Source organism: Sinocyclocheilus grahami, unplaced genomic scaffold, assembly GCF_001515645.1.
Source record: "Sinocyclocheilus grahami isolate Dianchi unplaced genomic scaffold, SAMN03320097.WGS_v1.1 scaffold1032.1, whole genome shotgun sequence".
Classification (NCBI taxonomy): domain Eukaryota; kingdom Metazoa; phylum Chordata; class Actinopteri; order Cypriniformes; family Cyprinidae; genus Sinocyclocheilus; species Sinocyclocheilus grahami.
This window is the reverse complement of record NW_015506211.1, coordinates 65,800-93,245: the sequence shown is the minus strand read 5'-3', so window position 1 is coordinate 93,245 and position 27,446 is coordinate 65,800. Positions and strand designations below refer to the sequence as shown.

The 27,446-nt window shown below is 38.2% G+C and overlaps 1 protein-coding gene across 1 annotated transcript in view; it reads right to left on the bottom strand.

The window, feature by feature from the left end:
* The window catches only part of nherf1b (NHERF family PDZ scaffold protein 1b), a 46,847-nt gene extending 20,792 nt beyond the window's left edge, over nt 1-26,055 (bottom strand). Inside the window, exons 1-3 of the mRNA XM_016251154.1 lie at nt 25,288-26,055; nt 8,964-9,134; nt 4,999-5,152 (exon numbers count right to left, since the gene is read on the bottom strand). Coding sequence (XP_016106640.1) covers nt 4,999-5,152; nt 8,964-9,134; nt 25,288-25,758 — 796 coding nt within the window. The 5' untranslated portion in view covers nt 25,759-26,055. The remainder of the gene's footprint in view (nt 1-4,998; nt 5,153-8,963; nt 9,135-25,287) is intronic.
* Nucleotides 26,056-27,446: the final 1,391 nt, after the last annotated feature.

The window sequence follows — 27,446 nt, the reverse complement described above, 5'->3', positions numbered from 1 at the left end:
AGGCATTTGTTGCATCCAGTGGGGACATAATTATGGATTATAATGACTTATACTGTCTTTTTACGCGTAGCGTTGCATCGCGCTGCGTAAACATAAAACCATGTCTGCATTTGTGATCGGAGAAATGACAAACAACAAGCGCTACTCTACACTGCTCAAAACTCGCATTTGAATCGTTAAGTGGCAAATTCTTTAAATATAAAAAACTTACTAACAGTCTGTGAGTCAGAACAGTCGGCATTGTAGTCTACTCTCCCAGGATCAGGAAACAGTCCTCCATAAAATGCGCTGCACACATCTGAATATTTGGGTTGAACTGTTCTGGAACAGTGTTGTAAATACAACTTAACCACTGATTTCTAGTCGTGTCCTCTTTTGGAAGTCCAAACAAAGTAGTTTCACTTTCACAAGGAAACACACAGTGCCTTCATGACATGGCGGCGGCAACAACAATACTACAGCGAGAATAAAAGTTACGCCTTCTTTCTTTGAGTGAACATTTGGGCGGCATTATGCAAATTTTCCCACATCGTGATGTAGACATGTGGGGGTGTGTTAGAACGAGCCATTTTAGGTAGGCGTGGTTGACTCTTAACTTTTATAAAGAATATTTCTTTGGATTTGAGACTTTAGTCCTTGCAACTTTACAGATCTTCTTTAGGCACCAAGAGCTTGTAACACTCCAAAGAGAAAGGAAACATTGAAATGGCATTATATGACCCCTTTAAATTAATTCTAGTAAATGCGAAATAACGGCAATGCTCGGGCAAACTGCTATACAATTTGTGTCGCTATAGAGTTAGAACCGGTGAATTCGGTTTACAGGTTTCATAGAATGAGAATGATGTGCGCCAAATGAGTTGCGGATGAAAAAGCTCAACACGAGAGCCAATGCAAAAGCAATGTCATGTGAAATAAAATGGCATCATGTTTTAAATCAATCAGTTTAAATGCTTAAATTTTTTGTATATTATTATATTATATTATATATTACATTATATATTAGATACCTAGTAAATAATTGACCTCAAAAAGGGAATTCATGAGAAATAGCCTATCTGCTTAATTTTTTCATATTATATTACAATATATAATATAGGCTAATATAATTATAAAAACTGTTCTACGTGAGATAAAAAAAAAAGATTTTTAATAGAATTTAATTTAACACAGCACTGTAAAAAATGTTTTCTCAGGTAACCTGTGTATCATTTAGTTACATCAAGGGTCAAATCAAATATAATTAGCACATTAAAGTTAAAAGTTACACACTTTTTGTATGTGTGCTGTACATGTCTGTAAAGAATGTTTTTGCTCAGGTGCGGCCGAAATGTCCGCCCAGTAGAGAAAAGTTTTGCTCAGAAAGAAAAAATATTAGAGGGAACATTGACTGAGAATCTACACAAATAAAATTAATACTGTATGAGCGGGGTAGGCATATGTCTATGGTCAAATATTAAACCATAAAATATGATTTTCAGTTCAGATATAGATTTTCACAAAAACACAAACAATAAAATTCACATTTCAGCCTTTAAACCATTTTTAAGAAAATGGATGAGTCAAAAGTATGAATTATTATGTTAATTTAAACTATTATAAGCAATCAATTATTATATGAATTAACATAAATATATTTTACTGTCTTAATTGTTTACACTTTTATAATGCATTAACTTCTTGTCGATCCACCAGTGCGCATTTACAACTCTGCGTGTTTGCGGCGTACAAACATGTGTTAACTTTCATATTGAACAAAACCAGCAGACGGGCTGATTGAAAATGCACATTCATTCTCTGCCAGCAGGAGGCGCTTTCAGAACGGCAGAAATGATGCGGTTTCCACGGTAACAGCAGCATCTGACTTTGAAACATGCAGCTCTCATGTTTATTTAATGAAATCACAGCCTTTTGAAGTTTAATCGTCACATTAAGCCAAATCGCAATTCTTGTCTTTCCGTCCCCAAATTTAAGACCTCTTGAAATCATAATTAAGACTTTCTTGTATCATTTAAGACTTTTTATGGCCTTAAATTTGATACATTTAAGACTTTTTAAGGACATGTGCTTTGTAACTTTGCAAATCTTTTTCATGCACAAACAGCAACATTACACACTAAAGGAAGTTAGTACTTAGATAGGACCCCTTTAAAACATTTATACATGTTGGCTTATGCAAATTCCTGCATATGCTAATTTATTTTTAAACATAAAAATGAATAATTCAATAATTCAGTAAGGTGATGCGGCATTATTAGGATTAAATATGAACTAAGTAAATTATGAGAAATTTACATTTTTTTAACCCTTTAACTCCTACATATCCTCACACTCAGCTATAGGCTGCCATCCATTCAATCAGCAGTGCCATTATTACCAGTGTTGTGGGAAATGCATTACAAGTAACGCAAGTTACTTAATCAGATTACTTTTATCAAGTAACTAGTAAAGTAACTCATTACTTTTTAATTTACAAGAAAATGTCTGAGCTATATGTTTTCAAACGGGTAAAACCAGTTACTTTGTTTTCCCATTTATTGACTGACAGCTCTCCTGTCCTTATGTTGAGAGAAATCAGGAGTAAGTGCAGAGGCATTGTGTGCGCTGAGTAAACATGATGTTACTGTAGTTCTGGACTAAATGTGAATATGACTTTACTCATATCTCACTTGCACAAAAACAGATTCAGTATTCCTCAAAATAAATAAAAACAGTGAAATGCAAACTCAGAATATGAAGCAAACCTGCAATAAATGTTAAAATAACACAAATATCCTTTATGCATTTAATCCTATTATATTAACTAATGTTTTTGCTGCTGACCTTCGATGATCCAGTTCAACCGCACTAATAAGCAAAAATGATTTTAGATAAACATAACATTTGTGTTTCTTTTTTTTTTTAAATGCTGAAGAGTGTTGAACTTTCTTCTCCTGCGTCCTATTCTTAATCCAGAATAGCAGCACAGCTGAAAGGTTTGTTTGAGCTGTGCCCTCTACTGTACAGATGGGAATTTACATTTCCTTCAGCCTGAGGCTTGTTGATTTCACTTTTGGTGTGAAAGGACTTTTGTATTTACCAAAAATAGAACCTTATATATTAAAAAAAAAAGCCCAGCCCAGATGAGAAAAAGTAATGCAAAAGTAACGTAACGCATTACTTTCCATAAAAAGTAACTAAGTCATGCAATTAGTTCTAGAGAGTAACGCAATATTGTAATGCATTACTTTTAAAAGTAACTTTACTGTCGGCACTGATAGCCTCGTGGGCAGCGCGTAAGCACATTAGCACATTATGCTTCGGACGTCCCGAGTTTGAGTGCCGGTTCACAAACCTTTTCCCGATCCCGTCCCCCTCCCACTTCGCCACTTCGCTTCCTGTCCAAAAGTAACTTTCCCCAACAACACTGGCCATTACAATATTTACTTGTACTTCTGATACCTAAAGTCCCCATGAAATCAAAATTAAAGTTTTTTGGGTGTTAGTATCAATATGTTAGTCTTAAGGTTATCTATAAGGCAGTGTGCTCCAAAACAGTGACAAAATTCAGATTTAGAAGATATAAGCATTCAAAGCTTGCAGTTCGTCACTTCCGCCAAAACGGCTCAACGATTTTTTTTGACGTCACATCGTACTTCAGCTTCTCATCAAACTTTCTGTCCAATCAAATGCTCTCTAGAATCCGAAGCCCCGCCCCCTGCACTATAAAATAGATGCTGAAGCCGCGGCTGAAATCGGTCACTTGTCCACAGAATTAGTATTCTCTGTGCAGTGAATGGCACGTAGTGCACTATATAGGGGACAGGGAACGATTCAAACAGTGTAAATATGCTTTCCATTGAGGAAAAAAAGAAGTCTGGCTTCACGCTGTGTCACACTAACCACCGCACCGCACACACACTCTGCTCCGGTCCAGAGACACGATAGCACGGAGCGGATCACATGCACGAGTCGCCACAGACCACAAAATGTATCGGAGCTATTTGAATTCTACACAGAATGCTATATTTTATAGCAATATGGATGAGATTGTGGCTGGCATACTCAACGGCTCTAGCCCATGCCGTGATATAAACAAACGCTATTGGCTGTTTTAAAAAGGGGCGGGGCTGCTTGATATGTCCCGCCCTCTCTTCCTATTTCAGTTAAAATGACGTCAACACAGAGTAACGCTGCGTGTTTCTAAGCATTTCAGGGGACCTTTAAGTCATTTTAAGATCAGTTTCTATAATACAGGTATTTTTCTAATAATCTACTTTAACTTCATAATATTTCTATATAGATATCTTTGCTGTTACTTAAGTACGATGATTGCAACACTGCCCTAGTGGGCCCCTCGTCACAGGTCCCGGGACAGTGTTCCCAGTTTAATGAAGGGTGTGTGACAGCTAATCCCACAGCCTGACTGTGAGCTGAAAAGAACTATTCACATCGAATCGCAGATAAAGAGCATTTAAACAGACTCGTCATGAGTATAAAATGACCCTCAGTGAGAACAGCATCACCGGAGACGTCTAAAAGCATTCGTCTGCTCAATCCTCCCGTTTTCACTCAGACTGATGGAGTCTCTACAATTGAACTGATTAAATGTGATATCAGCGATAGCAGCTAAGGAAAGTTTCCACTAGTGCTGACGCCAAACGCTTGCTCGGTAAATAAAATGAGTAAACATTGTGTCTCCACTTACTCATGACTAATCTTGTGTCAAACACACACACTCTTGGTTTCCATGGCACTGTGCTTTCACTGGAGATCCTTGGCACTGAGTGATACAACGAGACGGACAAACTAAATTGCTTAATAGGAAACCCAAAACCAGTGCGGTGTGAGAGACCAGAGAGAAAGCCATGCCTGAGTGGCCCCTGCTAGACAATGACTCTGTGTCAGACGCCACCTAGAGGCAGCGTGACACTTACAGCTGCTGGAAACCTGTGGAAATCTTCTTTCACAAAACAGTTTTACTTTATATTTTGTGTCAGGTGAGAGTTTTGCTTGTACCTGTGAGGTGATCTGCAGTGGGCGTCACTCGACACTTCTTGAAGAAAGCATCTGTGTCTGGATCTACGACCAAGAGTGTCGTGCTGTCACCCCCGGCTTTAATAGCAGCCACCACCTCAGCATGCTGCTTCACATCCACCAAAACCCCGTTGACCTGAGAACAAACAATGACTCATCTGAAGACACATGCAGGACTAACTGACTCACACTTAAAGGCACAGTTCACCCAAACTATAAAATTCTGTCATCATTTACTCACCCTCATGTCGTTCCAAACCCCGTTTCCTTTGAATTCCACCAAAATGTTGACGCATTAAATATGAATCGAGTGGTTTAATCCAGTGTTTTTTTGTAGTGTAATAGTGTAATATATTTTCTTTATTCATTTAGATTTTAATTAGTCATATTTATTAGTATTTTGTTGATAATTAAAGTTTTTATAAATTTAATTTGAAGTGTTTATTTTCGTACATCAAGTTTTACATTTACATAGTACATTTTAGTATTTAGTACATACTCTTTATACAGTTTGAAGAACTGAATCACTTTAGGCTTTTATTCACATATAAACATTGATCGTGTCTCTTCAGAAGACTTAGATTAAACCGCTTGATTCATATGGATTTACAATCTCTTTATGCACTTCGTAGCTTGAACATTTTGGTTGTGTGGACTTTCAGTGGATGGACAAAAATGAAGAGAGAATATTAAAAGTATCTTCATTTGTGTTTCAAAGACGTTTCAAAGTCTTATGGGTTTGGAATGACATGAAAGTACATGGTGAAAGAATTGACATTTTCTGGTTGATCTATGCCTTTAAGTGTTAAACAATGACTGGATTATAGCATATTGCTTACAGTATACTGAGTATATAGTATGCAATGAAATGTAATTCAAATAGTAGTATACAATCCACCTTATTTTTGAAAGTGGAAGTAAGCTCTTTTCTGTGAATGTGCAAGAATTACGATTCATTAGCCACTATAGGTAAATAAGTAGAAGTTATTAAGAAATAACAATTATTTGTGCTACAAACAAGTGTGTTTATGATAATATAACAATTTAGCTTAAAGGCACAATATGTAAGATTTTTTTATTAAAATATCCAAAAACCACTAGAACAGTTTTATATATTTTGCTGACTTGTGTACTTGCATTATCCCAAATGTTTCGAAGAATGTTTAAATCCAGAGAAATAAGCAATTTTAACTAGTAACAGGGAGCGTGTCCATCGTGTCATTGTGTCGCCTGCCAACGACGTCATACACCCTCGATTTCCGGTTTTGTTTTGTAGAAAACATGGAAACACCAAAGACGCTTTAATATGTTGTGCGTTTTAATAGACTGGTGACGACCGCACAGAGTAGCATTATAACAGAACTTTCAAATGTATCTAGTATGATAAAACAGTGCTGCTTACACCAAATAATGTACTTTTTTAGAAGCGTCATATGACCCCTTTAAAGGAAAAGTTCACCCCAAAATGGAAATGCTGTCATTCCTTACTCACTCTTCAGTTTTTCTAACCTCATTTTTTCTTGCCTCTTTGAAACACAAATAAAGTAGAAGGTGATTCATGCTGCAAAACTTCACGACTGACAAGCCAGAGTGTAAATATACAGGAGCTCTGGGAACAGCTCTCTCCGTCTCTCTGTGCGTCTATATGTGGAAGGAGGGTGTGTCTGTTAGTGGAGCCCAGGCCCGGAGAGGAAACGGACAATGTGCGCTCAGCAGGAACAATAGCTGCCTGTCCAACACAAAGAGCCCGGCTCGCAGTACCAGGCCTGGAGGCCCCTCTGGGACAACAAAGACCCCTCCATCTCTCTCCTCCCTCTGCTTCCTTCCCTCCCTTCACTTGTTCCCTTGTGGCCTTTCTGTGGCTCTCGCTCCGGATGAAGTGGCTAAACTCAAGAATTGTGCTTTATTTTCAGTATTATTTACGTTGTCTACAAAATTATTACGTATCTGAATCCGTTCAGGAACAACCATTGTCTGTTGATCAGAGACGCACAACAGTTCTTGAAATAGAGCAAAAATAGAGTACTATTGACAATTTTGTGTCTAAAATGCAAATCACAAAATATTAATTTCTTTTTAACCCAAAATGTTTTATGACATAGTTGGTTTTTTTTGGGCATTACATTTGCAATTGTGCAGACATTCAGGAAAAACAGCACTCTTGTGATACTGCTTAACTATAACATGTTATAAACATAAAATAGCATACAGGGACATTTTATGCCCTCTTATCTTTAATTATTTTGTGGCTTTTTAAATTAATTTAAGGCAAGACACTAGAGGCCACTGTTTTGTTTCACCCCATAAACTGGTGAAAGTTTTGAGATTTTGGTCTCTTTTTTTCTTTAATAACTTGTCTTCTTTCAAACTAGTGGAAATAAAAACTCCAAAATGCATTTATATTACACATTATCTATTTGCATCTGTAGATTTCAATTACCATACATATCTTTAAAGGCCATTTTCTCTTATTATCTTCTGATTTATGGTGAGACAAGTAGACATCCAAAATAAAACAAGAATTTTAAACCTAACTTTATCCATTGTTCAGATTTCTGTTCTGAAAAATGATGCACAAAATTGTGCATATGTCTAATTTCCATATTTAAACTTAAACTTAAAACCCCCAGCTGTTATAAATTCACTGTAAACCACGGCTTCACGAGGCTTATTGCTTTTATAAAATGGTTATTCCATATACGTAGTACGGTTTCACAAAATAAAACAGAGCAAATAAAGTGTAATGATAATAAAAACAGTATTCTTCCACCAAACAATGTAGCTCCTCAGAAACAGTTGTGGTTGCAACAAAGTGGCTGCAGAGTAACACACAAACCTAAACAAAGGTGTGTGTTTGTAGAGTAATTTACAATCAGATTTCTGTTCTGAAAAATGATGCACAAAATTGTGCATATGTCTAATTTCCATATTTAAACTTAAACTTAAAACCCCCAGCTGTTATAAATTCACTGTAAACCACGGCTTCACGAGGCTTATTGCTTTTATAAAATGGTTATTCCATATACGTAGTACGGTTTCACAAAATAAAACAGAGCAAATAAAGTGTAATGATAATAAAAACAGTATTCTTCCACCAAACAATGTAGCTCCTCAGAAACAGTTGTGGTTGCAACAAAGTGGCTGCAGAGCAACACACAAACTTAAACAAAGGTGTGTGTTTGTAGAGTAATTTACAACAGCTTAAAACGTGGCTCAGCCAATCAGAATCAAGGACCGTAACTCTCCGTTTTATAAAACAATTGTCTTAACGTACTGTGAGTAATCAAATGGGAAAGTATGGTGGCACTGGCATATATTAGTATGTGCGGTGTTATTTTGGGGTCTGATGGGGGTTTGTAAAGCCGAATTCTATACAAATTTAAAATAGGTCGTCATGCTTTGAAACTGCTTTAGCGCTGCCCTGGTTAATCCACTGTGACATCCTCAGTGTTTTTCATGGCAGCGCGTAATCAAAAGGAGTTGGGCAATCCTGCAGTTTTATCAGCGCAGATATCTTGTCACGTTTTTCTATTTAGTCACAGTCTAGACTCCTGAAAACAAAAATCGTCGTCACGAGCCGCAGGGTTTAATTTGGATTTGTCTGTGCATGTTTTTTTTACTCTCATAGATTTTGTTACCATTGCCCTGCATTATAAGACTGACAGACTGCAACGGCTGGAGTTAAAAATCTCAGTTTGTGTTCTACTGAAGAAACAAAGTCACCTACATCTTGGATGCCCTGGGGGTAAGCAGATAAACATCACATTTTCATTTTTGGGTGAACTATCCCTTTAAGTCTTCCTTAAGGGGGTCAAAAAAGCACTCTAAAGTAAATTGCAAATGTAAACTATAATTCATTTAATAGCACTTATAGTATGCTAAAGTGTACTGCTTTTTCCTAAGTGTGTCTATGTATGGTTAGGAACGCGTCTAATGTGTCTCTGTACCTGTATTAACCGGTCTTTGGGCCTCAGGCCGGATCTCTGTGCTGGCGAGTCGTCATCTATAGCTCTGATGAACTGGCCGGGTCTGGACTTCTCGCTGTGCAGGTTGAAGCCGAAGCCACTGGGGCCTTTCTTAATGACACATAGCCGGGGTCTGAGATGGGTCTTCAAGTCCTTCAGGACAGACACAACACAACATCAGCACAATGAAACACAAGCGCGTGCCACTGGAACGCAGGAAGTTTGGCATCTCATTGTCTGTGCCTTTCATCTTATAGGATATCGTCTTATATAGTATCTTAAAGAGCAGAAGTCCTTAACTTCAGAATCCAAGAAGGCGGCCTCACTAAATCCTGAGGCCGGTTACGTTAACTGCTTAGTCTAGTCTTCCAAGTTAATCATCTATTTTTTCCGTCAATTACATAAATAGGTAGACTGGTCTAATTTGAATCCGAAAAGTAAGACTCTTACTCATTGACTAACTGCTAGCTTGTCAGACTAGTTTTTATGTCTTTATGTTTTTGGCCCTTGACCAAATCCAAATCACTGTATAAGGCACAACAAAAGAGCACTTAATGACTAATTTTCATGTGATTTTCATCCAGCTGAGAACCTTTGATTTGTGAAAAAGAAGTACACTTTAGCATACTTAAAAAAAAATACTTAAATGTGAATTTAATCTAATGTTTTCAGACACGTAATTGCATGTTATATACAAATAAAAATAAAATGTATTGATGTTTACATTTATATTAAATAAAATTAGTTGAACTTAGAGAGTTAGAATTCTATTGTATTTATTTATTTTTTGAGCAACCCTAAGTAGGACTTAAGCACATCTTCATATGTAATTTCATAATTACTTCAACTGTCTAATGGTGATTAAATGTATTGATGAATGTACTAACGAGCATTTATGGTAAAATAAAGTATAATTTCTATTATATGTAAACTTGTACAACATATTTATTTATATTTGTATATATATTGTTATATATATTTTATTTACATATATTTGTAATTACACATTTGTAATCATCAAGATGCAATTTATACATTTAAAATATACTGTATTAACTGCAAATGTAATATCGAATAACACACTACATTTAACAAAATTATAATCAGGTACTTTATTAGCCCATTAGTATGTTAGTCAACACATCAAAATAAGTGTATGTGTACATCTTTATAACATCACAAAAGGTCATTAAAACATAATTTAAAATGTACTTTAATGTAAACCTTTAAATTTGACATTTTTACAAAGTGCCGTTTTTAAAAGTGTACTTAAGTATACCAGATGGTGTTTCACTTGCCTGTTTAAAAGTCTTTGAAAATCTTCACACAGATCTTCAACAGATCATTGGAGCTGTGTGAAGTTCCCTGCTGCTTCAAACGCTCCACCATCATTCCGGTCCACAAAAAGCCCAAAATCACTGGACTTAATGACTACAGACCTGTCGCTCTCACGTCTGTGGTCATGAAGTCATTTGAGCGACTGGTCCAGGCCTACCTGAAGGACATCACTAGACCCTTGATGGATCCTCTTCAATTTCACTCACATAGACTCCATTGCAAAAAAGGCCCAGCAGAGGTTGTACTTCCTTCGCCAGCTGAGGAAATTCAACCTGCCACAGGAGCTGCTGAAACAGTTCTACTCTGCTATCATTGAGTCTGTCCTGTGTTCATCCATAACTGTCTGGTTTGGTTCAGCTACCAAATCAGACATCAAGAGACTACAACGGACAGTCAGGACAGCTGAGAGGATTATTGGTGCCCCTCTGCCCAGCCTCCAAGATCTTTACATCTCCAGAGTGAGGAAAAGGGCTAAAAAAAGACCCCTCACACCCAGCCCACTCTCTCTTCGAACTGTTGCCTTCTGGTCGGCGCTACAGAGCACTGACCACCAGAACAGCAAGGCACAAGAACAGTTTTTCCCACAGGCTATATTCAGCCTGAACAATTAATCTTTTATAATTATACATAGTCCATCACAACTAACATAGTTATATTTATATTAAACTGCACAATTTGTAAATAACATATCTGCACACTAACAAACATATCTGTACATTTATCTAAACAATTACATTTGTTCCTATACTTCTATTTCTGTATATAGTACATCATTTAAAAAAAAAATTATTAGTGTTATATTACATCCCTACTGTGCTATTCCTATACATGTCTGCACTTTCTTCTACACTGGAAGCTCCTGTCTTCAAGTCAAGTATAAAATAAAAAGGTAGACTTGTCAGTTAAAGTACAGTTTATTTTTAAGATTGGGAATGACACTGCGAGCACATTCAATGCAATTAAGTGCACTTCATTTTCATAAGGGTTTCATTACGGGCTCCAGTCCTGTCTGCTGGGCTGTGCTGCTGGACTGAGGAATAGACCCAGACAGAAGGATGTTTGCCCTTTGTCCTGAATGTGATGGAAGTGGACAGCGCACAGGATGAGGTCCCCTGATTATGAGCCGCCCTTCACTAATCTCACATGGTACACGTACGGTGCATTGTCATCCAGGAAAATAACACCCTTCCGCTCCAAGTTGGGTCTTTTTATAGTTTTTTGGACAGTGATTCAAACTACTATTTGTGTTTAATGCACCGTTGATTATACTTAACCATACAATAAAAAAACTTTTGTGATTTCAACACACAGTCTTAAAAATAAAGGTGCTTCAAAAGGTTCTTCAAGCGATGCCATAGAAGAACCATTTTTGGTTCCACAAAGAACCATTCGGTCAAAGGTTCTTTAAAGAAGCATCTCTTTCTTACCTTTTTATAATCTGAAGAACCTTCTTTCGCCACAAAGAACCTTTTGTGAAACAGAAAGGTTCTTCAGATGTTAAAGGTTCTTCATGGAACCATTTAGACAAAAAGGTTCTTCTATGGCATCGTGAAGCACCTTTAGTACAGTTTATTTTTAAATTGGGAATGACACTGCGAGCACATTCAATGCAATTAAGTGCACTTCATTTTCATAAGGGTTTCATTACGGGCTCCAGTCCTGTCTGCTGGGCTGTGCTGCTGGACTGAGGAATAGACCCAGACAGAAGGATGTTTGCCCTTTGTCCTGAATGTGATGGAAGTGGACAGCGCACAGGATGAGGTCCCCTGATTATGAGCCGCCCTTCACTAATCTCACATGGTACACATACGGTGCATTGTCATCCAGGAAAATAACACCCTTCCGCTCCAAGTTGGGTCTTTTTATAGTTTTTTGGACAGTGATTCAAATTACTATTTGTATTTAATGCACCGTTGATTATACTTAACCATACAATAAAAAAACTGATTTCAACACACAGTCTTAAAAATAAAGGTGCTTCAAAAGGTTCTTCAAGCGATGCCATAGAAGAACCATTTTTGGTTCCACAAAGAACCATTCGGTCAAAGGTTCTTTAAAGAAGCATCTCTTTCTTACCTTTTTATAATCTGAAGAACCTTCTTTCGCCACAAAGAACCTTTTGTGAAACAGAAAGGTTCTTCAGATGTTAAAGGTTCTTCATGGAACCATTTAGACAAAAAGGTTCTTCTATGGCATCGTGAAGCACCTTTATTTTTAAGAGTGCAGGTGGGTTTGTAACGGGAAACAATTTAATTTTCCTGCTGGGTACAATAAACCTAAATCTGGGTAGGTGCCATATTTAGTTCAACACAAACAAAAACGAGGCTGTCAGGGACTGTCCATGCAATATCATACTTTTCTGATCCAAAGTTTATTACGTCAGCGGTTTGATCACATGACTGCAAATATAAGCAATGGCAACAGTGAAAACAAGATGAACAATTATAATTAAGCACATAAAACTCCACCGCAGAGCAGTCCTCCCGTCCCAGCATTCTCACTCTTACACACAGCACTACGGCAGCATTTCCTCTCTGTTGGGCTCAAGCGCAGGAAGAGCTGGACTTCCTGTGAACCACACTTGCTTACCACTGTCAGAAACAATACGGAAACACCACCCGCCTTCATCCACCCTGAACCACGGCACAACTCACACGCTCCATCACAGAGCCGTCAGCCTGGCGCTCTGCCCTGGCGGCAATCAATCAGACTTTCTACTGTGGATTATGTAAATGTGGATCAAATGCTTTGAAACACCAGTGAAACGTTGCTACATTTGGTTACGTAGAAGACTTTCTGCGATACATATTTCAAATTTTTCACTAGGTGACTTGAATAGGTCTGTTTTGAAAGAATGAATGGGTTAGTTCACCCAAAAATGAAAATTAGCCCATGAATTACTCACCCTCAAGGCATCCTAGGTGTATATGACTTTCTTCTTTCAGACGAATCCAGTCATATTAAAAATTGTCTTTGATCTTTCAAGCTGTTTAATGGCAGTCAGCGGGTGTTGCAGTGCATCAGTCCAAAAGAAGTGAAATAAAAAGCATCCATCCATAATAAAAAAAGTGCCTCACACGGCTGCACACGGGTGAACAAAGGCGTCCTGTAAGCGAATCGATGCGATTTTGTAAGAAAAATAACCATATTTAAAACATAATAATCAATTTAATCTAGCTTGCGCCAACAGTTGTACACGGAAGCAGCTCCGGGACGATGACGTAAGATGTCGGCGTTGCGCATGCGCCGGTGAGTCTCGTGAAACCAACGTTTGTTAACAGGAGCAAAGGAAGCAAAGTTTCCTTACTTTAGCAAAGGAAAACCAGTCTCCTCTTGGCTTATATTGAAATCCTCCGACATTCTTCTTTACAAATTATTTATTATGGATGGGTGCGCTTTATTTCACTTCTTTTGGACTGATGAACTGCAACACCCGCTGACTGCCATTAAACAGCTTGTAAACGTGTAAAAGAACACCATGCCAAGCTTATATTTATTCAATGACATCGCAGCGATTTTATAAGCCATATCACAATTTTGATTAATCGGCTGAACAAAATTAAATGACTGATCCCATTTCTTTCTCGCCTCAATGGTAAATGCTCTGCTGCCATGCTGGACCACGGGCCACATCAATTCAACAGAGGATGTGTTGTGCATCTCATGCGGAGGAATCTCAGAGAGGGCATGGAATCTGAGGAATCTGCTGCAATCACAAAAGCCTGTCCATCTTGTGAGGAGGAAACATTGAAATTAAAATGGGAGAAACCAAGGTTTGGCTTCCACAGAACATCCTGTGTACACAACCCCAGCCTTGACCTGAGATCAGCCCTGCCTACCCGACACAATCACTGCAACTGCCAACACCAAAAGATCTTCCAAACTCTGAAACATGGAGGGAGTTAGTATATATTTTGGGTTGCTTTACTACTTGCAGTTTACTGGGGGACCAATGAATTTTGTTAATGAAACACAGCTGAGGTTAAATCATTCAAAATCCAGGAAAATATCCAAATGACAAAAGTAAATCTCTGTTCACGCCCAAACAGAGAAAATTACATATACTGTATCACAACATCCAAATCCTCAAAAGCACAGACATGATGGGCTGTGATCTGAAACAGGCTGTTCAAGTGAGATATGCAAAAATATGGAAAATATCAAAAGAAGCCATCTGGAAAAATTAATCACAATACCTTTCCCTTTTCCTTTCATCGTATCGTCATACACTCCAAATGCACATTAGACAGACCATCCAGAAAATTTGTTTTGTTTTGTTTTTGATACATTAGAATTAAAGAACTAAAATTTATCAGACCTTTTTTGCATGCATAATACTTACATAGCAAATAGCCTAGCGGTCTGCAGGCATTGCTAAGATGGTTGCCAAGTGAACCTACTGTATCTAAATTGCATAACATTTGATGCAGACAAAGACATTGCAGACATTTCTGCAATTTCCAAAGTGTCCATGAATATTTTCTCATAGCTGAAAATTTCATGATGCAGCAAGATCATATTTGTAAATTGAGTCAGCTGATTAGATGTTAAAGGAGTAGCTGATCTGAAGTCTGAAGTGTTTCTTCTGACTCTCATGCTATACATTGCAACACTAGCAGAAATGCCAGTTAAATAATCAAGAAATAAAATTTATAGTTCTTCCTTGCTTATATTTTTTGTTAGAAATTTCTTGTTGACTGCTGATTCAGTGATAAAGGATTGCCCAGAAAATTATATAACATAGTAGACACAGTGAATCATAAAGCCCAAAAAACCAGCCTTAATTATTGGCTTTGCATATTCAAATGACTGTACCCAATACTATGCAGGTATGTAGCTTTGACTAGGCAAACATTTAGCAAAGGAGCGCTAGTATGCAGCTGCCTGTTCAGACTGTGACAAGCTTATCAACCATTTACAATTCCGCAATCATGTCATCAATGACTCTTCAGTCACCCCTGTATTGCTTACATACTTGAAAATACAGTCCCGGCAGTTTGAGCCCTGTCTTATCCAGGAGGTTACTCTACATTCAGTTTGCATGTTCTCCCCGTATTGGCATGGGTTTCCTCCAGGTGCACCGGTTTCTCCCACAATCCAGAATATGAATTTGTGAATGTGTATATTAGCCCTGTTATGGACTGGCCATCCATCCCACCCTGGATTGTACAATCCTTCTCCTGGAGTGCCAATTTCCTGCAGAATTCAGCTCCAACCTCCCCAAACACAGCTGCCTGGAGTTTCTGGTAATCCTGAAGACCTTGATTAGCTGGTTTAGGTGTGTTTGATTAGGATTGGAACTTAACTCTGCAGGACAGTGGCCCTCCAGGAGCAGGATTAGATACTCTTGGTTCAGCGTGTTTCACAGTGTCATCCAAAGTCTGTCTCAAGTCCGAGTCCAAGACCATTTTTCTATGACTAGTTAAGACCAGTTCATCCAAGTCTATACCAATTCCACATGCTCCTAAAAACATGGTCTCAGACCTTGACTTGAGTCAGAGTCTGGTATTGTCTGGAGTACTACAACACTATTTATTCCCCGTTTACAGCCTGTGATACTTGGATAGACACTAGCATCATCAATACCCTACATAGGATAGGACAAGCTGCTTGGAAAATGAATGGATAGATTTGCAGAGGTTTATACTAATGTTTCTTAACTCTGTTCTTTGTGGCACACAAACAGGCCCAACATCCTATTTCCAAGCTCTGTCTAACACCTGATTCAACTCAGCTTGCTAGCAGAGACTCCAAAACTTGAAATGGATGAGCCAGATAAGGGAGACATCCAAAATGTTGGTCTATCTCTACAATCAGGGATTGAAAACACCGTATAATTTACTGTAGACACGTACTGTATGGTAGATGGGTTGTGACAACTATATTCTGTAGGTTTTCTAATACAACAATCTTGACCAACAGTTTATTAGAATACACTGAAAAGTAAACCCTCTGACAACAAATATTTACACATACCCTAATATATAAATAATTCCCTAGTGAACTTCCTGTAGATGAATGGCACGTATTACAGTGGACTGATCTCCACATGGTCACTGTATGACACAAGTTACATCTGTGCTAAGATATAAAGGCTTGATAAGACAAATTACAGCTTCCACAAAAATTAAACATCTTTCTCAACAAAGTGAAAAACATTTCCATTCACACAGGTTCATTTCACCCTGTCAGGTCCAAAGTTCACACATATTAGACTAAATGGCCTGCAAATGATCAACCTCACTGTCAAGCTTACCCAGCTCTAGTCTACAACACCACAGATGACGTAAAACAAAAACAAACAGTGAGTGTCCATGAGTCAATAATGAACTTGTACTCTTGTTCTGGTAACAAGTGGTGTATTACTGAACTCTCCCGGAATGGTATCAGAGCTATTAAATGTGCAAATATATCCCACAACTGAGCCCTATTATGTCTTTAACTAAACTCCAGACAGTGCAGAGTCTATTTCTCATCTCTGGGAGCGAATCTATCACTCTCAAATCTATCACCACTCAACTGGTCTGATTCCAAACTTATGGGCATATCCTTCGTGGTATCCTGTAAGCGAGGAGTGTCTAAGGACACATTTACACTTGTGTTATTGAGTCACTTCAGTGAATGACAGTATTCATGTTGATGATGCAACCATAAGGTTCTGACCCAAAAATAGAAACAGTAAGAAAACAGCCTAAATTACATCAGAAACCCACTCGGGGTACCTCAGGGTTCGATACATGGCCCCTTCCACATTTTGATATACATACACTCTCTGGGACCAATTATTTAGTTAATTATCTCTGTCTGAACACATTGTAAAGCATGTATTCATGAACCATGATCTGAACTGGTCTATACAAGCTCTTTACATGTTGCTTTGCTTGTAGCAAAGTCATTGGCCATGGCGGAGATGCTAATCTATTTTAGGTTGATAAAGTTTGCCATTTCAATTCAGACTCTGTTAAATACAACCTTTTGCTTATTGTCAGAGTAGCTTCCATCCACAAACCCCAAGAGGAAAAAACCCTCTTCACCTGCCCTTCCTCTGACCAGCCACCCAAAACCACTGACCTGTCTATGAGTGTGAGGTGGGTTTGGCCCACTCTCACAATAGAAAGACCAGATCTCCACCCTGGACACTAGACAGAGAACACACATACACAAGCAATCCCGACTATTTTCAGAGGAACCTGCACCCACCCACCTCCATCTATACAGTCTGTGTTTACATGCTAACAATCATCCGTTTCAGGCCATACCACAGAGAGACTGGTGTTTGTTTATTAAAGGTACAGTGTGATTTGATCTCTAAATTCTTGGCTTTCACACTGACAACAATGTAGCAGGTCAAAAAGCTACAGATCTAGGACAGAAAGTTACCAGATGTTGGTAAATCAAACTGACGTGGACCAATGAGAATAAAATAAAACTGGTTTGAACATTCTGCATACACATGATTAAATAAGATGATTTCGACCTGAGTTTCACCTAGTTTCTGTTCACTGGTGCACACCAGCTTTTGGAAAACTGGTTTCATGCCAACCAAACAAAACAATCGCTGAAGTCAAACAGACCAAAAGCTCTATTGTGAAAGTGCCTGACTAAACCAATCATCAAAAGTGAGAAGAGTTTGTTGCATAAAGTTCTCAAAGAAAAGCCATTTACATGAAAAGAAAAGCTTTGCTGACCACACTACAACTAACAAATACTTCTTTTAACTACATTTTAAGTGGATCCAACCACAAGACCAAAAGTATTTCCTTTGTCTGGATCCTGAACTTCTTGGTGATTAACAAAGACAGATCCAGGGTCAGATGTTCTTCTTGTTGTTGGTAGACTAAGAGTGGGAGCACTGCTTCTAGATCAGTGCTTGAAGACAGAGGAAGTGTGATATCTGCACATCCATGAAAACAATCAGAGGAAACCGCTCTCAGCTTTCTGGAGTGACTGCTCTGCCAGCGGCTCCAAGGACAGATTCCCACAGACTGACTACAGTCTCTTTGAAGATCCGCTTTCAAAAACACCCCGATCACATGATCTTGTCTCTCCATGAGTGTTTCCAATATAAATGTGATTATATTAAAAACTCAAAATCAAAATGTACTGAATTTCATGCAAAAAAGACTACATTTCAAACAGAATCAAACCCATGATTCTCACAGTTTTCCCACACCTTTTGATGAATTGATTTTCCATTAATTTTCCAGTCTGATTTTTAGAAAAAAAATTGTTTTCTAGAAATTAAATATTTTAGTGTTAAGCATAATTAGAAATATGCATATCCATATTGAATATGAACAATATATTTGTAATGATTTTGCTGGCTATATAAAACTTAAACAACGCCATGAATATTGTGATGATTCAAAACCATTTTTATTTGGTGATTAATTCTTAAAGACTGCATCATTACACTAGTTTTGTGACCTGTAGGACAGGATCTGTAATAAGACAGATAAGCATTTTAATAATGCTTGCGATTTAAACTTTAGTAACAAAATGGCATTAGGAGTTGGAAAAGTGAGATTAATTTTTGTGAATCAGTTCAAACTGTCCATTAAAGTGAATAGCATTTTTGTGTCATGATTCACAGAATGTTTGTAAAAGTCTCTGTGTGGCATTTTTCATATGATGTTTTAGTAAAACATAAGTAGGTAAATACTGCAGTTCATTGCCATTGGTACATACAGGTGCATCTCAATAAATTAGAATGTCGTGGAAAAGTTCATTTATTTCAGTAATTCAACTCAAATTGTGAAACTCGTGTATTAAATAAATTCAATGCACACAGACTGAAGTAGTTGAAGTCTTTGGTTCTTTTAATTGTGATGATTTTGGCTCACATTTAACAAAAACCCACCAATTCACTCTCAACAAATAAGAATACTTCATAAGACCAATAAAAAAAAATTTTTTAGTGAATTGTTGGCCTTCTGGAAAGTATGTTCATTTACTGTACATGTACTCAATACTTGGTTGGGCCTCCTTTTGCATGAATTACTGCATCAGTGCGGCGTGGCATGAAGGCAATCAGCCTGTGGCACTGCTGAGGTGGTATGGAAGCCCAGGTTGCTTTGATAGCGGCCTTCAGCTCATCTGCATTGTTGGGTCTGGTGTCTCTCATCTTCCTCTTGACAATACCTCATAGATTCTCTATGGGGTTCAGGTCAGGCGAGTTTGCAGGCCAATCAAGCACAGTAACACCACGGTCACTGAACCAGCTTTTGGTATTTTTGGCAGTGTGGGCAGGTGCCAAATCCTGCTGGAAAATGAAATCAGCATCTCCTCCAAGTCCTTTTTGTGCCAACTTGCTTTTACAACAAGTTCATATGAAATAGATCAGGGATCTTGCCCGGTCACTGAGATTCCAGAGTAAATGTGCCCGGCCACGGGATGACGTACCCTAGTTCTTCCTGACAGAGGAGTTACGCAAGAAACAGCAGTTGACCTGGAGAGTCACAGTCAATTTAACCCAACACAAAAGCACTTCCACGCAAGTAATTGTCTCAGAGAGAAGGCTTATGTAAGACCAGTCATCTGAGCATGATCGAAAAACAGCCCTGCTATCCTCACAGATTTCATTCTGACTACCCCTCGGATCAGTACAGGAAAGCAACAAGGAAAACTATGGGAAGAGTCATGTGGTGGTCATGAAAACATCAGAACACAGCCCGGGTTTTCTCAGTTTCTCATGCAAATGCTCCTGTTGTAATACAAAAGAGAATTACAACTCTTGTGTGATCACAAAAGCAAAAAGATGGAACTTCAGCAGGTTTTAAAGGGTAGTTCTTTAACCGAGGGTCAACTCCGATCTATGTGGAGTCCTATGTGCAGCATGTGATGTATTTTTGCCTATTTTGCCACTTTATACTTGTAAAGAGAAGGCAGGAAATAATTTGGAGAAGCAGAGGGAACAGTATTGTGACTTAATATGTAGTAGGACATACACTAACTGCTAGGTCACTAATGTGACTCCTCTGAATTATTTTTAACTAAGGAGAAAATATGTAAATGTACATTTGTCTCACAAGTACTCACAAATACTAAACTACAACAAGACAACCTTATTGTTGGCGTGACAACATTTTTCAAACCTAAATCTGTTTGAAGGCTAGTTTGAAGAAAAAGAAGTGTGCTTAATTGTATTGAATGTGCACTTGTAGTATTTTTTAACTGTATTTGCAGATAATATAATATTAATGAAATAAGAGGCCACTTAAGCATACTTAGAGAGAGTTCACTTTCAGACTACTGTGACTACACAATTAAGTAGTAAAAGTGCATTCACTTTTTTAATAATGTAAAATAAAAGGTTATAAATGAGTATGTTACTATGTTACTAAAGCACATGTAAAGCACTTAAATAGAATTTTAACTGTAGTGTGTTGTTTGATATAATAGTTAATATATTTTAAATGTATTAAATTACAACTACATCATTACAAATGTGTAATTACATATATATATGACACAAGGTTCAAAAGAAATTATATTAAAATATATATTTGAGTTGATCATAAATGTTTGTCAGTACATCAGCAGTAGTTTAACAATATTTCAAAGACAACAGAAGCAATTATGAAATTTCATATACAGATGTACTTAAGGCCTATTAAAGTGGGTCTGAAAAGAACTATAAGGTTCAACTAATTGCATTTAATATAAATTTAAACTATAATACATTGTCATTTAATTACAATTAAAATGCAATTAAGGGCCCAAAAACATTAGACTCAGTTCACACTTGAGTATATTCTGTTAACGTATATTATTTTCATAACGAGTAGTCTTTTTTTTTTAAAGGATGCTAAAGTGTACATCTTTTTCACAATGTTGCTAAGGTTTTTTTAAACAGTTGCTAGAACAGTTTCAGTGTGGTTGATCACTATGTTTTTACACTGGTTGCTAGGGTACTACAAGGGAGTTGCTATAGCGTTGCTACTACATTCTCAGAAAAAAAGGTACAAAAGCGGTCACTGAGGTGGGACCTTTTCAAGAGGTACTAAAATGTACCATTTAGGTACTAACATGTACACTTTAGGTAATAATATGTACTTTTAAGGTACTAAAATTACTATTTAGGGGTAAATAAGGTACAAAGGTGTACCTTAATCAAAGATACAACCCCAGTGACAGCTTTTGTACCTTTTTTTTCTCAGAGTGTATAGGTGATTGCTAAAGTGTTTGCTAGGCGGGGGTTGATTAGCGGTTGCTAAGGTGTTCTGAGAGGTTACTAGGCAGTTGACAGATAGATAGATTGGATTTGATGGACAAAAGCTCTAGGAGGAGTAACAATCACATGTTTTTAAAGAAACTATATGGAATATTTTTCATCATCAGCAATGGGTATATATACCCATATAGTACAAAAAGTACAGTTTGTCAAGTAAAATTAACCAACATAAGTAGACTGGAGGCTTATACTGTTTAAACTATAGTTTAAAGGGGTCATATGATGTTGCATTATTTTGTGTATTTGGTGTGTAATGCAATGTTTATGCGGTTTAAGGTTCAAAAAACACATTATTTTCCACATACTGTACATTATTGTTTCTCCTCTATGCCCCGCCTTTCTGAAACGCGTCGATTTTTACAAAGCTCATCGTTCTGAAAAGCGAGGTGTGCTGTGATTGGCCAGCTATCCAGTGCGCTGTGATTGGCCGAATACCTCAAGCGTGTGACGGAAATGTTACGCCCCTCACCATACTGTGATGCTGTGTCCCGGAGCGACGAGACAAAAACATTAAAACACATTATAAACGAGGCATTTGTTGCATCCAGTGGGGACATAATTACTGATTATAATGGCTTATACTGTCTTTTTACGCGTTGCATCGCGCCACGTAAACATAAAACCATGTCTGCATTTGTGATCAGAGAAATGACAAACAACAAGCGCTACACTACACTGCCCAAAACTCACGTTTGAATCATCAGTGACAAATCTTTTAAATATGAAAATTATTTAATTTTAAATATTAAAGACAATATCTTTTAAATATTTGTCAGAACACCGGCATTGTAGTCTACTCTCCATGGTCCTCCATAAAATGTGCCGCACACATCTGAATATTTGGGTTGAAGTGTTCTGGAACAGTGTTGTAAATACAACTTAACCACTGATTTCTAGTCGTGTCCTCTTTTGGAAGACCAAACAAAGTAGTTTCACTTTCACAACGAAACACACAGCGACTTCACGACATGGCGGCGGCAGCAACAATACTACAGCGAGAATAAAAGTTACGCCTTCTTTTTTTGTGTGAACATTTGGGCGGCGTTATGCTAATATTTCCACACAGTGATGTAGACATGTGGGGGCGTGTTTAAACGAGGCGTTTTAGGAGGGTGTGGACCAGTCTTAACTTTTATAAAGAATATCTCTTTGGGTTTGAGACTTTAGTCTTTGCAACTTTAGGGATCTTATCTATTCACGAACAGCTTGTAACACTCCAAAGAGAAAGGAAAACTTGAAATCGCATCATATGACCCCTTTAACATATTCTCTCTGATGTATCATAAACCTACTTTTCTTTCAGGATGAAGCCAAAATTGTCAATGTGACCCTCAGAGAAGACATTCTCTCCTGGCGCCCCTCATACATACCTGCCCTCATCTGATCAGACTGTCTACACTACACAGTAGATCACTACAGGTGCAGAACGCATCCACACACTGAGAGCACAATGCCAGAAGGGCATTGTAGGTAATTTGGTTATGCAGATGACATGAGAATGAAAAGGGGGTTTAGGCGGTAAACAGGACTGTCACCATGGGGAGGCCAGCTGTTGAGGAGTCTGGCCTTTTTCCTCCTTGAGTGATGTGCAAATCATTATCATGAGAGCAGTACACATACACACACACACACACACACACAAGATAGCGCGGTTACAACCGTCTGAACAGAAAAAACAGCCATGCGTGAGAAAAACACAACAAGAGCTTTCTCAGACAGCTGCACTTCATCTGAGCAAAATATAATCTTTCAGCTCTGAAACACACAGATGATCTGTTCATCAGGTGAGCAGCTTTAAATGATGGTGTTCCAGGTAACAATGTTCTCAAGACATCCTGGAACTGTGTGACCGGTTGTGGTGTGAAATTGTGTTTACTCTGGACCGAGGCTGAATGGAGTTGTTTGTCTTCTGTGAGAACTAACTGTCTTCCTGTGGAGGACGTTCTCCTCAAACACGCCAGCCACCCCTAGGTATGTGATCTGCCAAGTGCGCTACAGTGTGTAGTTGTGTATTTCACAGTTGTCATTGCACACTGTTATAATTGCTTGAGGAGTACAAAGCAATTTTTCAACTGCACATATGAACAAAAAATCAATCGAATTGAACTGACTTAGCGGATTTAATGAGACATTTCTGTGAATTAAGCATGACTAATTATAGAGACGAAGGTTAGTGTTAGGATTAGAGTTTAGGGTGAAAGGGATACTCCACCCCAAAATGAAAATGCTGTCATTAATCACCTACCCCCATGTCGTTCCAAACCCGTAAAAGCTTCGTTCGTCTTCGGAACACAATTGAAGATATTTTTGATGAAAACCGGGAGGCTTGTGACTGTCCCATTGACTGCCAAGTAACTTACACTGTCATCGACATCGTCAGAATAGTCCATCTGCCATCAGTGGTTCAACCGTAACGTTATGAAGCTATGAGAATACTTTTTGTACGTGAAGAAAACAAAAATAACGACTTTATTCAACAATTTGTTTCCTCTTGTGTCTCTCCGCATCACCGTAGCGCCATTTTGGAGAATATGCGCTAAATGCAAGCAGCGTACGCTCTTCTGTGTCAGCAGCAACACAAGGATACGTTTTCTACATGCAAATCAAAGCGTAAATACATGTAGAAAACGTATCCTTGTGTTGCGGCTGACACAGAACAGCATACGCTGCTTGCATTTAGCGCATATTCTCCAAAATGGCGCTACGGTGATGCGGAGAGACAGAGGAGACGAATTGTTGAATGAAGTTGTTATTTTTGTGTTCTTCACGTACAAAAAGTATTCTCGTCACTTCATTACGTTACGGTTGAACCACTGATGGCAGATGGACTATTCTGACGATGTCGATGACAGTTTAAGTTACTTGGCAGTCAATGGGACAGTCACAAGCCTCCCGGTTTTCATCAAAAATATCTTAAATTGTGTTCCGAAGACGAACGAAGCTTTTACGGGTTTGGAACGACATGGGTGTAAGTGATTAATGACAACGTTTTCATTTTGGGGTGAAGTATCCCTTTAAGTTTAACCTTTACAAAACGTACTGTGGCAGTACCATGTTAAGGACTTTAGTATTTGCAACTTCAGGGATCTTATCTATGCACAATCAGCTTGTAACACTCCAAAGAGAAAGGAACACTTGAAATAGCATCATATGACCCCTTTAAGTACATCTTTATATGTATTTTCAATATGGTAAAATAAACTTCAATTGAAACTTGTATGTCATATCCATTCATAATGCTTAAGTTGCATTTATTTACTTTTAAAGTAACTTGCTTTAGTATGTAAGTCAACACATCAAAATAAGTGCTCTTCTTTAAAGCACAACAAACTTAGTAAATCTTTTGATTTGACAATATTACAAAAGTACACTTTTTAAAAGTGTACTTAATTGAATTGTGAAACAGTTATGTAAGTGTCTCTGCTATAGTTTTTTTTTTAAATATACTTTTAAGATTTGAAGTACACTACAAGTGTTAAAAGTATACGGTTAAGCATACTTCTTTACATCCTTTATGTCCATTATATTATACCATGGTAAATGATTCTCATAATCGTGTTAGCATGATGCATTAAAGTATACAGAAGAATACCGAGGTACCACTTTTCTGTCAGATAAACGTACAATAGGAGTGCATAAAACACAGCAACCTACTTATTACTGTATTTGACTTCTAAAACTAGCACCATACTTTTGAATCAGAGCGCGTGAATCAATGCTCTGCTGGTCTCTCACCGTTTCTGAGCTCACGGATGTTCGGAGTTTCTCCATCACGGGAATGATTTCTCCGTTCCTCTCCGGCACCGGCGGCGGCGTGTCTTCCCGCATCATCTCGTCGCTGACCTCGGCCTCATCTTCACACTCGGGCACCGGAACGCCCTCCGTGACAAACTCCTTCAAACACTTCAGCTCGTGTTTCTTCAGCAGCTGGTCGGTGTCCACGTCCACCACTATAAGCTCCAGGTTCCCGGCGCTCGCGCGTATCCTCGCCACGACCCGCTGATGGCTGTCGCTCTCCACGCGCTCTCCGTTCACGAACGCCAACCTGTCGCCGGCGCGCAGACCGGACACCTCGGCGGGGGAGTCGGGCTCCACCAGGCGGATGAACTGGCCGCTTTTGCCCTTCTCTCCGTGCAGATGGAAGCCGTATCCGTTCTCGCCCTTCTCCAGGACGCAGAGACGCGGGCGCAGAGTCTGGCTGGGCATCACGCGAGTCACCTGTTGATTTAATCTGACAAATAAATAGAAACGAAGGCTAAATGAGAGTCCTGCGCTCAGATGCTCACGGATGAAGCATGTTAACCCACTCGGCCTCAGTAAATGAAGGGATTTGTTGTTGATAAAGTTTGAGAGGAAAGTTCTAGTGTTCCAGTGTTTGATCGGCAGCACATCAGCATCCAAATCCAGCCCATGGAGGAGTGACTCCTATAGAACCTCCTCCTCCTCTAATGGCTCTCTGCACTCAAAGAGAAAGCAGGGTGGACTGGGGTAATCGCTGGGACTTTTTTTATTTTTTGCACTTTCGACTTATGTTATTTACTGTAATGCCATCAGCACAATTCACAAATGACATCTCCCTTGGGAATTTCCCGTTTTGGAAGTCTGCTTTAGATTATCATACATAAAATATGATTTTAAAAAGATATTGGAAATTATTAACGGCGTGTTAAATGATATAAATAAATGACAACTGCAGTTATGGTTTCAATTCCTCCTGCCAAAACCAAAAATTGTTTCAAAAGTTAGTGCACTTCCATCAGTGTCAGTGAAGATCTTATAAGGCATGTGATAAACGTAGAAAACAAAGCAAAACCAAGGTAAACAACACTTCTAAGCAGAACATTTTCCAATCAAATATTGTCCAATGGAATTAAAAAAAAAAAGTAGTTTCACAATTCGAATCAATATTTTGTTGCCTTCTTATGTTCTTGTGAATAGTACTTGTGCCGGATTTTTGGGTTTCTTGCCCTTTGAAGGAGCAAATGTAGGCTACACATCAGAAAATGTAGTATTACCAAACGATATTATTCATACATATATCTTGATCTATGAATATGGATATTTTTCTTACAAAAACGCATCGATTCGCTACAGGAGGCCTTTGTTCACCCCCCGGAGTCGTGCAAGACATTTTTTTATGGATGGGCGCTTTTTATTTAACTTCTTTTGGACTGATGCATGCAACACCCGCTGAGTGGCATTAAACAGCTTGAAAGATCAAAGACAATTTTTAATGTAACTCCGACTGGATTCATCTGAAAGAAGAAAGTCATATACACCTAGGATGCCTCGGGGGTGAGTAAAACACAGCCTAATTTTCATTTTTGGGTGAACTAACCCTTTAAGACTACTTGGAAACTGGAGATACAGCTTATAGTCATTGCAGTGGCAAACCACAAGTGACCATATGTACTCCCAGATGTGTTGCAAGTGAGATCTTGAAAGTGCCCTGGTGGAAGAGTGGAGTCACAGCAAGATCTGGTGAATATGGCTCTGTTCATGAGGTTGAGATGCACTGCAGTACTTCTTACATCAGTACATCATTAGTTCATATATATTCAAAGAGTTAGAAACGTGAGATAATGTGCTTGTTAATGTTTTCTAATAAACTTATTAAGCATTAGATAATGTTTAACAAATCATTACGGTTCAATCTGTTTATATGATATCGTTTTGATGAACAAGCATTTTCTTTAAAAAAAAAATAGTGTTTTCTCCTGTTTATTTATGATTTAAGGAATATCCTGTTTAATGATATACTGAAGAGTAGTATACTAATGTGAGTGTTGAGACAATAAATATTAAATATTACAATCTGTTTTGTCTTTAGCAAGCATTTAGCTAAACTCAACCAGCCACCCTTTACACAAACCTTGTTACATTAGCTAAACGTC